At 46.0% G+C, this 14,940-nt stretch overlaps 5 protein-coding genes across 5 annotated transcripts; 2 read left to right on the plus strand and 3 right to left on the minus strand.

The window, feature by feature from the left end:
* Window positions 1-1,154: 1,154 nt before the first annotated feature.
* On the plus strand, window positions 1,155-3,081 carry GL218_00639 (Far upstream element-binding protein 1; the record flags this gene model as incomplete). The annotated part of the gene is made up of 4 exons (XM_033577070.1): window positions 1,155-1,203; window positions 1,308-2,689; window positions 2,746-2,920; window positions 2,978-3,081. 4 exons carry the CDS (start codon window positions 1,155-1,157, stop codon window positions 3,079-3,081), a joined length of 1,710 nt encoding a protein of 569 aa, XP_033442302.1.
* Window positions 3,082-4,220: 1,139 nt separating this feature from the next.
* GL218_00640 (uncharacterized protein) lies at window positions 4,221-5,357 on the minus strand (the record flags this gene model as incomplete). The annotated part of the gene is made up of 1 exon (XM_033577071.1): window positions 4,221-5,357. The coding sequence occupies one exon, from the start codon at window positions 5,355-5,357 to the stop codon at window positions 4,221-4,223; it is 1,137 nt and encodes a 378-aa protein (XP_033442262.1).
* A 1,455-nt stretch (window positions 5,358-6,812) lies between these two features.
* GL218_00641 (uncharacterized protein) lies at window positions 6,813-7,796 on the plus strand (the record flags this gene model as incomplete). The annotated part of the gene is made up of 2 exons (XM_033577072.1): window positions 6,813-7,009; window positions 7,112-7,796. 2 exons carry the CDS (start codon window positions 6,813-6,815, stop codon window positions 7,794-7,796), a joined length of 882 nt encoding a protein of 293 aa, XP_033442043.1.
* Window positions 7,797-8,363: 567 nt separating this feature from the next.
* On the minus strand, window positions 8,364-8,907 carry GL218_00642 (putative mitochondrial carrier protein pet8 protein; the record flags this gene model as incomplete). Its single annotated transcript, XM_033577073.1, has 3 exons — window positions 8,364-8,406; window positions 8,464-8,689; window positions 8,793-8,907. The coding sequence occupies 3 exons, from the start codon at window positions 8,905-8,907 to the stop codon at window positions 8,364-8,366; spliced, it is 384 nt and encodes a 127-aa protein (XP_033442038.1).
* A 3,987-nt stretch (window positions 8,908-12,894) lies between these two features.
* GL218_00643 (uncharacterized protein) lies at window positions 12,895-13,571 on the minus strand (the record flags this gene model as incomplete). Its single annotated transcript, XM_033577074.1, has 2 exons — window positions 12,895-13,194; window positions 13,308-13,571. The coding sequence occupies 2 exons, from the start codon at window positions 13,569-13,571 to the stop codon at window positions 12,895-12,897; spliced, it is 564 nt and encodes a 187-aa protein (XP_033442213.1).
* Window positions 13,572-14,940: the final 1,369 nt, after the last annotated feature.

A 14,940-nucleotide genomic window follows, 5' to 3' on the forward strand; every position in this document is an offset into this window, starting at 1 on the left:
CGCGATGCTGTTCATGCGTTTTACAAAATGAATATATGCCTGTACATAGCAAATTAAAGATAGCTCCATACTAAATGTGAATTTCTACATAAGCAACTACTCAGGGCAAGTTCATTTGACTTAAAACCGCTGATGTGGATGTTTGATGTCGCCAATAAATGTAATGACCTATGTAAATATTGGCAATCACTAGGTTACTGGGTAATTATATACATGTATGTATTAGACCACTAAAGTAACTAAAGCGGTACGTACTGCACATGTGATCATATGATTGGCAAAGTCTAAATGACTAAGGTTAATGGGACCATCCCGAGCTAGTTAAAGGACAATAACCGAGAACAAACAGCTGTCTCGAAGTCACCGAAAAAGGTTAGCGCTTTCCCAAGAAAAAAAAAAACAGTTTGTATTAGGCTACATGTACGTACCATGCAAGTACCTTTTGGATTTTGTTAGTACATATTTTGATTTCTTACATCCATCCACCTTCCCATCAGCATTTAACATTTGTTCCGTCCTCTCTTCCTTATAAAAATTCCTCCTCCTCCAAACACACAAGACCTTTTATCCAAAAGATCTCTTTCTCTTTTCCTCTTTCATTCATTCATCTAGTGGATCGGTAAGGAAGACACGCTCTCACCATTTAAGATAGGGAAACATTCCAACACACATTTACATACAGTGAATCAGTCCGGATCACATTTTCATCCTCTTCATCTCCATACTCTCAACCCCCTTACCTGCACACCTCCACAGTACTTCCCCTACTGTATCACACCTAGGTCAGACGCAGATTGACAGAACAAAAAATTCAACTATTGATTCGACTTACTTTTTGATCGGACTTTGCATCTTACCATCGACATAATTGATCTGACCAAGCCAACTTCTAGTCAACTTTTAGTCAACTTCTAGTCGAGGGATCATCTGACGCATTGATTGATTGATTGACTGAACGTATACATTGAACACTTGTCTGTCATCACAAAAGTGCATTTGCGTGCCTCGGGACTCGCCACTTCATCTTTTGGACCGAGGATTTATCGTCGACCTTGATACTTAGACTTCTGTTCTTTGATCTTGCTATAAAAACTTGTCATCCAAGACGTTTTTACTACAAGTGGAATCGCCGACTAGACTGCATTGTCAGCGCAATGGCAGAAGCACAGCCGAATGTTCAGGCTATCCTCGCCGCTCTAGCAGGTATGAGTTTTGACCATGTTTCTTTTCCTTTTTCCTTTTTCCTTACGCGCAGCCTTTTCTGATAAACCTCATGAATCAAATCTGACCATGCATTCGTACTACAGCGGCGCAAACTGGAACTCCCACTCAAGGTCAAACACCCTATGCCATGCCGGGTTACCAACAAGGACCACCTCCTAATGCGTATGCGACATTGCCACCCACCACCCAGCCTTCACCGTATGCAACTGGGGCGTATCCTCCCGTACAACAGTCCTCAGCACCTGGAGGCTTTGATTTAAGTGCCATTAGACCAATTACGTCGGGTACTGTCAATCTTGGTGACGCGATTGCCAAAGCTAAAAATTATGCAACTGAACAGGGCTTGACCCCGTATGAACGACCGGCTGTTGGTGCTTATCAGGGGCATGATGCTCGTGCTGTGGATGCCAGACACTATAGATCGAGATCTCGTTCTCCGCCCACGCGTCGTGAAAATTTTCGTGATAACGTCAACCCATACCGGGATGAACGACGTAATGATCGTGGTGGTGCTCCTACTCGTGATTACGGTCGTGGTCGTGATCGTTCTCTATCGCCCGGCCCTAGTCGTGGTCGCGTTTCTAGCGGTCTGTTCTCGCCCAGAGATGATGATGATTCAGAAGTAATCAGCATCGAGTCGAGCCTAGTGGGCCTCATCATTGGAAGACAAGGAGAGAACCTTCGTCGAGTTGAGTCGGAAACATCGTGCAGAGTGCAATTTTTGTCGCCCACTGGTGAACCTGGCCCGTACCGCCAGTGTAAGATCACCGGTCCTCGTGCTAAACGTGCGGAAGCCAAGGCATCAATCAATAGAATCATTGAAGATAGCGGCATGGGTGCCCTTGCACGAGCCGGCCTTGATAAGCCTCAACATACTCGTCGCGATAACACTACCCCTAGCCCAGCTACATTGAGAGACGGTGAAGACTGCATGCAGATTATGGTCCCAGACCGCACGGTTGGCCTTATTATCGGCCGTGGTGGTGAAACTATTAGGGATTTGCAAGAGCGAAGTGGCTGTCACATTAACATTGTCGGCGAGGACCAGAGTGTAGACGGTCTGCGCCCTGTGAACCTCATTGGCCCCCCTAATGCTGCTAGCCAAGCCAAGGAACTGATTCTCGAGATTGTTGCAAGTGATAGCCGCAATGTCAACAACAATAACACCAGCAACACCACCAACGATGCTAATAAAGGACGCCCCCAAAGAACTGACCAAGTTCGTGACAACAGCCAAGGTGCTGGTGATAAGATCAATGACTCTATCTTCGTACCTGGTGATGCTGTTGGTATGATCATAGGTAGGGGTGGTGAGACCATCCGAGAGATGCAAAACACTACCGGATGTAAGATTAATGTTACTGCGTCTGTTCCTGGTCAATCTGAGCGTGAAATCGGCCTAATTGGATCTCACGACGCCATCAACCGAGCCAAGCGTGCTATCGAAGACAAAGTTGATGCAGTAGTAAGTCCTTATCATTCCGTGATGCCAACTTATACAGTTTACTTATATTTTCCCAGCGCCAGAAGAATAATGGTGGCAACCAAAGTCGCCCTCCTCGCAACCAACACCGCCGAGATTGGGATAATCCTAATCCTAATCCTAACCCTAATCCCAACTATGGCCAGCAGCAACAGAGCAACCAGGCAGCGGAGCCTGCAGGTGCTAACCCTGCTAGCGACCCGTATGCTGCGTGTAAGTCCAAAATAATATCTCCTTCTGTTTTATAAATCATACTAATTTTGAGTGAAGATGGTGGATACCAGCAATACCTTGCGCTCTGGTACCAAGCTTATGCCCAGCAACAACCTGGCGGCCAGCCTCAGGGTGAAGCCCCTCCTCCTCCAGGAGCTTAAACGTCGATTTTCTTCTCGCCCTCTTATTGCGGGGATTTTTATCTTGATCGGACCAGCTATTCGGGCGGATTAATACGGATTTTCTTTCTTAAAATGGCATCTCCGGCTTTTTAATCCCCGTCGCTCGGTGGCAACAGAAATGTATTCGGCGTTTCGGGTCAAAAAAAGCCTCGGCTTTTTCGATGTTCTGGTCTCTTGGAACAAACGTCGTTGTTCAGGAGGCTAATTACGAGATTCTCGAGATTCTCAGGCTCTATGCAAAGAGCTGAGCTTTGATTTTTCTTGGTTGGCGCAATTTCTATGCATTTCCGAATGAGCTTATGCTTCTGTTCTCATGTTTTCATGTCTTCATGTCTTCATGTTTCTTTTATATTATACGCCCAGTACCCCTTGGCCCAGAGGCGGAAAATCTCCCCAGAGAGCTGCGAACGAACAAGAAGGAGAATGTATCTCGCCTGTGTTTATAGAGGATTTGGCAGGTAGGCTTGGAAGGATAGCGGCTGCGGACTAAAGGGCTACAAGAACATCTCTCGGGGGAAAGGATTAAACTAATACTACAATACTACACAACAGGATGGTGATAGGTGGGTGGTATATTACTGTTTGATTGGCAACTCTGGCGCAAGAAAATCATAAACTCCCCGGTGTGCATTAGGGAAGAGGGTGGCAAAGGGGGAGGCGGGGGTTTGCTATACTGTACAAATAAGATATCTCCTGGAGTTTGCAGGGTTTTTCGTTAGATATGCCATGTTAATATACTGGCATCGTTGTTCTCCTATTTAGATTAGACCGGCTATGTCCTACAAGATGTGCTATGAATGACTTTCGGGTACACAATTATAGTGCGTATGACAACTACTGCTGGTAGTATTATATCTTCTGCCTTTTCTATACTGGAGTACAACTAATGCAGGTTTCGTACTTCGTGCTATGTTGAATCACACCCACCACTCTCAACGCCATCGCAAACGCACCCGTTTCTTGGCTTTCAACTCCGTTGCCACTGAAAATGCACACACTAGTTTCATTACCATATGGCTAACGTATACCTACCCACGTGGCGGATGCGAAATTTTCGACTATGCTCTGGAGCATATCGCGTTACCTAAGGTAACAAGATTCCTGTTCTATGTATCTTTTTAGATGGATAGATCATCTCCCCAAACTTCCTTAGCAATCTCCACCTCCAGCTTGACCTTGGCCCATTGTTCTTCCTCGGTAAGATCATTACCCTCAGACGTCGAGCTAAAGCCGCACTGGTGGCTGAGGCAGAGTTGCTTCAGGCCCTTGGGGCAGAACGAAGCAGCTTCATTGAGACGCTTAATAATCTCAGCCTTGTCTTCGAGGGCGGCCTTCTTACTTGTCATGACACCAAGGACGACAATCTTGTTTTCGGGTAGATGGCGGAGCGGCGAAAAATCTCCTGATCGCGCATCGTCGTACTCGAGGAAGTAAGCATCCACGTTCAGGTCCTTGAATAGAACTTCGGCTACGGGTTCGTATCCACCTTGCGCGAACCATTGCGAGCGGTGGTTACCGCGGCATAGATGTATTCCAATAGTCAAATCGGCGGGACGCTTCGAGATAGCCGCATTAATAAGTGCGGCGTATTGACGAGCAAGAAGGTTAGCATCGCCATGTCGCTCCTCAGCCTCAGCACGCATCTTGGGATCGCAGAGATAGGCTAAGTTAGTGTCGTCGAGCTGTACAAAGCGAGCACCGGCTTTGTAGAGGTCATCTAACTCCTCCTGGTATACACGCGCGAGGTCCTCAAAGAACGGCTCCAGTGTCGGGTAAGCCTTCTCATCAATAGTCTCGCGAGTATTGCGGAAGTGAATCATAGTCGGCGACGGGATGCAGACCTTCGGTGTGGCCTTGGCGCCAGCTGCTGCGATCCGAGACTCGAGATACTTGTAATCATCGACTTGAATTGGCTTCGGGTGGCCAATCTTGTCAACGACAACGAGTCGTGGAGGCATGGTACCTCCTACGCTAACATTGGTAGACTGTAGAGCACCACGAAGCTCTATGCCGCTAAGATTTCTCAAGAAATCGACGTGAAACCATTGTCGCCTGAACTCTCCATCTGTAATGGCCCGTAATCCAGCAGTAAGCTGTTTGTCGACGACATTGGCGACGTATTTGTCTTCTAGCTCTCTCAGCTGCTCGACCTTCAGCTTGCCTTCAGCAGCCTGTTCGCGTGCCTCGAGAAGCGCTTTTGGTCGTAGAAAAGAGCCGACCTGATCGGCGCGGTACACGCCATTAGGGAGAGACATGATGTCGTGCAACGTGGGATTCGGTTATGACAGATCGGTATAAGAAGCTGAGCTGGGAGAGGTAGACAAATGGTTGTATAGTGAGAAGACCTAGTTTCGCCAACCTAGTACTCTAAACTACGTAAGACAGATGTAACAAAGGTAACAATAAGTAGAAGATAAGAAAAGATTCACTAGAGATCTAAAATAAAAATAACATATCAGACGGAAAAAACTTCAACCTAACTTTAAACAACCAAGTCGATGGTCGAGTTTGTATCAGTGAGGGGCAAAGCCATTACTATTTCGTCTGGTGTCATAATAGGACCCTTGAAATGATATAGTAGCGGGACTAGCAATAGGTAACCCCACACGATTTACTTGCCGGAATGTTGCCAAGCGGCGTAAAGGTGCGGGCAGTTCGGGGCAAAGTTATCTCATCCCAGTAACAAGTCCGTAACTAACCAAATAGGAGAAGGTAGTAGGGCTCCGGTGGGTTGTACATCTTCGGGAGACGTCGTACCTTAAGCTAGGAAATGACATAAATCCTACCTCAGCTACTCACCAGACACCTCAAACATTGGTTTCGAAGGTTCCCAAAGATTGTCTCATCGTGGAACCCATCTTAGACCCCACGATGGTGGACGACTCAGAGCTCCTTCAATTGCAGATGTGAGGCACATAAACCAACACATAAGCAATAAGATTTAGGTCAGCACTTCGGTAGTTGAAGAGCTCGTTCAAACTGGAGTATAAGGTCAGCAAAGAGCTCGACCCATTAGATGCTCAAATACCTCAATCTTCAAATAGAAGACATGAGTAAGAGGGGATAAGCTCGGCAAAGCAGAATAGAACAGAACCAGACTAGACCAACAGCCCCCTAACCTAGTCTGTGGTCTGATTCGTTACCAGCATTCCGTAGCCGGTCATCTTAAGTTAGGTATATAACTTGAGTTGACTGGTGAGTTCGTTTATACTGATGCCCGGGCCGACCAGGGAAGATGACTGCACAATATGGTATTTGCCATACGAATCATAGTTGGAAGTTGTTAAAGAAATAAAAGAAAGATTGAGAAAGGTAGGAAAGAAAATGCTCAGGATTACATAAGGTTACCTAAGGTACCTACCTCATAAAGTAATGAATCGAGATGCGGAGAAAACCTATGCATGGTCCCCGATTCTGCATATATGCACATATGCATAATGTATGTAATAAATGTTAAAGCTGATAGGTCTTATTCGCATGTCGCATCTATTAGCTACTAGGATTGGTCCAGATTACTGTACCTACTCTTGCTGAGTTACAACTTACAGCCCATCAAGAACCACTCAACTGACAATTTGGCCTCAAACACACTAGGACACACATTCAACACATCTGCTATTCCGCATCCCCCGGTTGGTTCGATTCGTCACGCTACATATCTTTCCCCATCCCAGATTCCCAGGCGCTAGTCTGACGAACGATAAGTCGCCATGTCGAATCCAAACCAGCTATACCTCCTGGCCGACCATATCAAGCTCTCCCTGCTGGAACGGCAGCGGGCGCAGAGCCTCAATCTCGATGGCGATTCAAAGGACGGACATATATCTAGATCTTTAGATCAGTTCAAAGATGGATTAGAAGCGCTAGAAAAAGAACAGAAGAGGCTCGAGGAAGCCGGCGATGAAGAGTATGCGACAGCATCTTAGACAATCGGGTTTATGATATACCATCTATATACCCAAGAACTATTATCTTTAACATATCCCCTATTATACTAACACATCTATAGTGGCTCTCTCACCATCTCCGATGCCCTTCCCAGCCTACAGAAGCAATACGACGATTTGACATCCCAATTCCACGGCTTCTCCTCTCCATCCACCGAATCCACCCTCACACATCCGAACGACCCGGCCCTGAGCTCGGACTTCGAGCACGCCACTACGTCGCCCCGCAACAGCATCTCCAACCCTTCCCAAGCCTCCTCGTCCTCGAATCTCCGGCCCAAGGGCGCCCGCACCGCCTCCAAAACCGTGCGCTTCACCGACAACCCCGCGAGTCCATCCGCGACCACAGACCCAGACCTAGAGGCGCAGCTGTTCGGGGCAAGCCGGTACCGGGACAACCCGGGGGACGACAGCCTGGGGTACCGGGACGAGGCGGCGGGAATGGACAACGTGCAGATCCACGCGTACCATCAGCGGATTTTAAACCAGCAGGACGAGCAGCTAGACGCGTTGGGAGCTAGTATCGCGCGCCAGCGAGAGCTCAGCATGCAGATCGGCGACGAGCTGGATGAGCATGTGGCCATGCTTGATGATGTCGATAGCGCGGTGGACAGGCATCAAGGGCGGCTAGATCGCGCGAAGCGCCAGGTCGGCAAGATTACGAGGGCGGCGGGGGATAGTAAGCAGATGATTGCTATAATCATCCTGATTATTGTGTTGGTGTTGCTTATTGCGATTTTGAAATAAAGAGAAAGATAAGAAGAAGAAAAGGAGCACGAGAGAGGGGGCTGGCTAGGTACACCTAAGGGGGGATTAGAAAAGAGGCAGGATGTGGTAATTGCGCTAGACAGGACTGGATTGGACTGGCATACTCGAGTCCTCGTTGCATTTTGCATGGCGTCGGCAAGGCGTTTAACAGGGACATTTACATTGATTATACATATCATTGTTTATACTATACTCATACGTGGACAGGCACCACGGACTTACACATCATATATTCTCTTTGGGTATTTGATATAAATCAACTTGCGGACCATACACGGTCCAGGTTCACTTACTTAGAAGGGTAATACATAGTTATAATAGTTGAGCCGTGGATATATCTCAGCTACAGTAAAAGATTTATAGACTACACGATAGTAAGGAACGATAGTTAAGCATGTAGATGTAGATGTAGATATTTCTGTTAGTCATTAGATCCAGAGTCCATTGTCATTTCTTATTCGTACAATACATATAAGTAAACCCGTAATAAAACCGCCTACCATAACGACCAAATAATGACCATCATCTTGATCTCACTCGCCCATTTTACTTTGTCGGGCCCGCACCATCCCTATCCATTAAGTCGAGTCTGAACTAGTCAGTCAGCCCAATGTCTTTAATTTCTTGCAAAGTCCTCAGACCTTACAACCCATCACGCATGCTAGTGCCAGCCTTGCTGGTCTCTTCCGCAGCACTCTTAGTGCGCTCCTGCAGGGCCGCGATGTCCTCCTTGCCGCCGCCGCCATGCCGATCAGCCTTGACGGCTTCCTCGCTATCGGATGCTAGCTCGGGCTTCCAGTGGCCCTTGCCTTCCTTGTGCTTCGCTAGCAGATCTTGCTTGTGCTTCTCTGGGTCGTGTGTTTCGGATCCGTCTGCATGGGAGGCGTTATGTTAGCCAATAGGTAGTTCTTATCCAATTTTTTTTATCTGTGGGATGCATACGCTCCTTTTATTAGGGGAGGTGGTGTTACTTACGGCTGCTCTCTTTGTAAGATAGGTTTACAGAGCTGGTGGTGAAGGTCCGTTGTGCTACTGCTTGTCTACCTGTAGCAATGGTAGCAGCTGATCTGAATAGCATTCTGGAAGCCATTGTGTTTATGTGTATTTGATATAGTTCTTGAGATGGTATAAGGTCTCTCTGTAGGTAAACGGCAGTAGTCGTAGTTGTAGTTGTATAAGTGAGTATGTTGTAGATAGTAGGTAATAGATAATCGGTAGCTTGGAGCTCAGAAAATTGCGTATGAACAATGTACTCGAGTTTATTCCAATTGAACTTATCCCAAAGAGCTTTGAGGTAATTGTCTCGTAGTCATGGAACATGGCGCTGCTCTCACTGGCCGGAGACCAAGGAATCTATTTAATATTATGACGTCAACAGCTTGTAAGAGGGTACCTTGAGTGGGTTATGCAAATATACTGAGATATTATTGGTCAATAATAGCTAGCGCACGGTTCATTCCTCGGCTTAGTCCGCTTTCTTTCTTCGGCTCATAGGAATAACATCAGAGACGACATCACTTCTCCACCTAACCGTTGCACCTTATTATTAACTTAATTCTTCTTTCTTCCGAATATCTAATACGATTAATTTCAATTAACCACGGCCTAAATAAATACACTGTGTCCAAGTCCAAATCTCAGATCTAACTATGGAAATTAGTAGCATGCCATCTTTAATGACGTCTCGGAAAGTATCGTGAACTGTCCAGATATTTAAATCCGCTAAGCTAAGGTAGTGACTTACTCCCTAATATCATAACACCGTTTTCTATTCCAATTAAGGATGTGTATCCAAATGATGGACGTCAGAGTTACTAAGCAAAAACCAAAGGTAAATAAATACGTATTCATACATGCAATAACCCCTAATCCGGTACAAAGTCACAACTAGTGATCTTCTTTATTCGAGTTGGTTTAGGTAGCTTCTAGGGAAACGCATGTAGGAGGCTCTATGTATATAGTATCTACTTTATCACGTTGCAAGTCTCTATGGTTCAAATTGTCGATCCAGTAACCCTGCTATCTGACACTATGTATGTGCCGAAGTAACATTCAGATGCCGTAAGCTAGAGTACCTTGGTAAATATTATAACCGTACAATATCTCCTCGAAGTAATAATAGGTATATTAGCATGAAAGGCTCCGTGTTATTTTAGTAGTTGGCGTAGAGTATTTTAACTCTAATGGTAAGTCTACTGTCCAAGTTTTATGAATCATGTAGACTTCAACTCATTTCCAGACAAATATGGCTCCTGTTTGCTTGTTGTATCAACTTACCCAAGACTTAATTTATATTTGCCTAACTACTATAAATAAGCAGTACTAGCAGGAACTTCATAGTATAAATAAAGTAATAAGGAACTAGGCCTAGCCTGTGGCAACCATGATTTGTACCCATGGCAAATTCGTGGAGTAACAGCCATATACATATCTCTAAGTTGTAGCCATTAGATATTATATGCGAGGCTGTCACCACAGTCTTATTATATCTAGAAGATATCAAACCCCCTTAGTCCTGACCTCATACATAGAAATCCGTAGAATAGGAAGCTGACGTTTTAAATCCCAACATCATAAATCAGAAATGAAATATAATATTGTTGGGAACAAGCACCGATATTAAAACCTCGAGCAGTTCCGTCCGTCCGTATTACGCTCCCCAATGCTCGCTCAATGGAGTTCCATTGAATGAACAGCCACATTTAACAATCTGATATCTGACAGTACTACATTTACCCGCATGAAGTCTCGAGTAACACATACATGACATGGTATTACTCGCAGCGGCCTCCGTCTCACCCCCCGTCACCTCGTACCGGAGTTATCTAATTGGCCTATGGTATTCGACAGGACTCCGTTATCGATCGCTGCCAGAGTTTGTGAAACCGGCTCAATTCGCCAATGACAAGAAGCGCATGAAGACGTCCTAGAATCATATCTCAACTTTTATGTATTTTAGGAATTATACAATTAACTACCTAGGTAATCTACCTAACATACGATATAAACTTATATCTTCTAACTATTATAAAACTACCTAACTTATTCATACTAACAACAGTCTTACATTAGTTAGTCTCTCGCCTCACCCACCAAGCACGCACGCAACACAACGCCGCATCTCCTACTCATCACCTGACCGGGCCGACGAACGGACAACCTCGGGAACACAGCATACAGTCAGCCAGCAGATCTCTTCCCTTGTCTCCCTTACCTTCCTACCTTAGGTACCTACATACCTATTTGCCTACGCAGTACCTGACCCAACCCAACCTAACCTAACCTAACCCAACCTATAAAACCAAAAGCCGGTACGGAGTGCGGGGCGTCCGCATACATACACCTACCTACATACCTACCTATGCACCCGACGGACCACTAATCTCAAACGAGCAAGATAGGCCTTTTCCCCCTTCTTTCTCCCTTCTCCCAAAACTCGTCAAACTTGCATGCAGCAAGCCCGACGGGGAGACGACGGGGAAGGGGGCGGCGCGCATACATATTCATATTATATATGTACAGCCCAATATTATATAGGTAGATAAGTATATACATGCATAGGTACAAACATAGACACATGCATACTACATATAGGCGTAGTAAATACACTGGTCCGACCTGTGCGACCCGTCTTTGGACTGTCAGGACTATTGCTAGATCGATCCGAAGATGAATGAGACGGCAATAGTTGAGATGTCTAGCCTCGATCTTATGAACCGTAAACTAATTCTAGTTAATCGGAAATAAACATTCCCTATGATTTCCATACGCCTCATACTGATAGTTATTAATATCACCACTATGATCACTAGTCAAACCATCACAAATGCAGGAACACAATAGAGATTTAGAAGTGAGAGGCACATATTTCGCCCATTTCAATTGAACACATCGAATGTACGGTAGAAGACACCTGACAAAAGGCGTTCTCTTTTATCTTCACACACAAACACCAAAATAGGTAAACGCCACACAGCCGTTAGGGAACCAGTTGGCGTGTACCCATTTCCGCGCCGCCTGCGCTTGTCCGCCCGAATATGATTTCCTATACACAAAGATTCCATCCTCCCCCAAATCGCCCCGAGAGAAGAAACCTGGTGATGCACTTGACCCAATTGGTAGAACCTTTGCCCGGGGGAATAATACGAAAGAAACGGACTGGTATCCTCTCATCCTTCGACCGTAATACAAGGACAGTAAAAATGGTAAAAAAAAAAGGGAAACAAAAGACGATGATGATGATGACATAAATATGAGCCATGTATTTGCAGCCCCAAAGCACCGCGCAACCAACTCCCATCTCGTGCCATGAGCTTAGAAAAATGAAAATCAAGACACCCCGAGTGCCTACCCAATCCCGTTACTTTGTGTTGAGATTCTCTTTGACCCGGATATTTCCCATGTAAAAAAGACCTTGCCGAGTAGCACAACTCCGCCCCGATGGAAGAACCACCTGCCTGCTTAAACAAAATAGAGACCAACCCCTCGTCGCCAAACACTTGTTCTATATGTGTAGTGGTATTCTTTTTTTGCTCAAATGTCATAACCCGTGATGACGCTTTATCGTGCCGCTCCCAGATTGAACCCGATGACTCCGTTGTGTCGTGAACACCGATGCAATTACGAAATGCAAAACCGCCGTAACTTAAAACGCCCATTTGCGAACCCAAACAGCCCCCATCTTTCGAGGTCAGAACACCGGGATTATTAGGATTTTCCCTTTTCTCAAACCAAACAGAAATCAGGTGGTATCGATTATCTTCAATGCCAATTCGCGCCCATCGTGAAGATCCGTGGAGAAAGTTTTACGATGAACACTAGTTATATGTCGAATAAGGATGTTTTATACAGGGAGAAAGTGGAGTAGAGGTGGAGTCCGCAGTCGAGCCCTAAAATGACCTGAAGATGTGTTGTTGATGCCTGATATCCGTGCCGGTGCCCGCCAAGATGAACAGCTGCTATTGGAGCAACAAATGTCTTCTAAACGGAAAGTAAAAGATGTTCAGAACAACTGCAAACGAGTGATTAGATGGTGAGTCATCTCAACATCCAAAAAGGAAGCGAGGCGACAAGCCATCTACCACCGTCTGCCGATGTGCTGCATTCGGGCAGGCGAAACGGACTGCGGCGGGCTGGACATCGTCAGGCCATTGGCGGGGTTGATGATAGGGATGGCGTTGCGCGCCCGGGTGGCGGCGGGTGCATGCAACTTTAGGCTCGACTGTTGAGTTTGGAAAGTAGGAGGAATAAAAGCTGGAGAGGTAGAGTTGAGAGAGAAGCTGGAAGCAACTTGCTGTGGGTGCTGCGTGGGTGAAGCATTAGGTGAGTTGCTGGATAATGAAGATCGGTCGGAAGAAGCACTGCTAATCGACACCAGCTATAGACGAACATGTTAGTAACTATTGTTGGTACACGAACGAGTTATCGATACGACGTTGTATAATAGACGACGTATTAGATAACAACATCATAAGTGTTAACCTGACTTACATCAATCTCCGTCAACAGCTTGGGACAAAACTCCATGTCATCCTCGAGATCGAAAGAACGGCTCGCTTCGAACTGTGATCGGAAAGCATTCACGGAAACAGATTCACTCAGCTCCTTCATGCTCCTCACACCGCGAAACTGTTTCTGAGAGTTTTGAGATACAGAGAGCCTCGGTGCTCTCCGGTTTCGACCGCCATGGTGGTTATGCGAAACCGAAGGAGCGGGTGCTGTTGGTTGATGATGGTTATAGCTGTAATAAGACATTATGATTGTTCTTCCCTTAGGGTCATACGTAAAAGTATGCTTTTTTTCTCTTCTTCAAAGTAGCTGTCGTATATTACAAAAAGTGGTTGGACAGATGAGATATGTTAGGTGGCGGTGTGTGTGTGCGGTCCTGTGCGTTGTTGAATTGGGTTGGGGGTGTTTTAAAGTTGCCGACCGTTGCGTTATTAAAATTTGGCTAGGAAGGACAACAATGAGAACTCGTCTAGGCAATTTGCACAATGTGGCAATGTAAGATGTAAGAGAGAATAAGCTTTTCAAAAGTTTGTTGTTAAGAGGTGGTAGAATTGGTTATAGATTTTCGTTATGTGCGTTTCTGGGGTAAGGCTTGGAAAAGTTTAAGGGACGGGTGAGTGTGGTAGGATCGATAAGAGTAAGAGAAAAGAAGGCGGGAGAGGAGAAGGGCAAGCTGTGATTCGGAGAAGCAGCAGAACAGCAGAAGGCGGCAAAGGAGGGTGGGTCAAGGCCGGGGGGAACTCATAGTATGCTTGGGTCGCTTGCTGGCTCAAGACCTGGAGCTAGTCTATACAAAGCCTAGTGGGAGGACAACATTGAAATAGCGGAAGCTGCAAAGACATGTAAGATCTGCAAGAACCTGCAAGGCCTGCTCAACGCACTGTTCTTAAGGACCCACAAGCCTCAAGGGTTTCGTTCATTAATGGCGGGTGGGGGGGAATTGAGCTGGCGAATGAAACTAAAGTCGCCACCTGAGATCATTGGATAACATATCCTAATATCCTAACACTAATACAAACGAGGACTAGCTTTGAAGCCCGGCTCGATGGGCGCTGTTATTCCTTATGGTTGTTCCTATGTACCTAACATTAGTTGTTTCCCCATTGCTCGCAGGAATGCCACAGTGCCAGTCGGCTTGTTCTGCAGAACGCTTCCCCTTGGCCGCCTGTTCCCCCCTAACAAACCATATACATTGCAATGCTTGTAAATGCTTGTAAATGCTTGTAATGCTGGCCGTCCCTTGACCAGTCACCCGTCACCAGATGTCCGCTGCAATGCGATCGCCAGCAGGTAGCTTGCCGATTAATTTACCGTAGCGAGTCCGCGTGCTGTGGTCTGGGACAAAGGAATAATAGCCTGCAAGCTGCGCCATCTGGTTACTGGACGAGGCTGGTCAAGAGTTACCAGTCGGCACCAGTCGAGAGGGGAAACCAATTTGATTTCCCTTTAAAAGCCCTATCCAATTCAACCAAACCTATCTCATTTATTACATATAATATACATATGTAGGTAGTAGCAGCTAGCAACTAGCAACTAGCAACTAGCAACTACACTATGTATGTATACTAGTCAGCAAGTATCAGGAGACTTGATAAAGGTGTTATGTAGGTATTGA

Source organism: Daldinia childiae (genome assembly GCF_008694065.1).
Source record: "Daldinia childiae strain JS-1345 chromosome Unknown Scaffold1, whole genome shotgun sequence".
Taxonomy (NCBI): Eukaryota; Fungi; Ascomycota; class Sordariomycetes; order Xylariales; family Hypoxylaceae; genus Daldinia; species Daldinia childiae.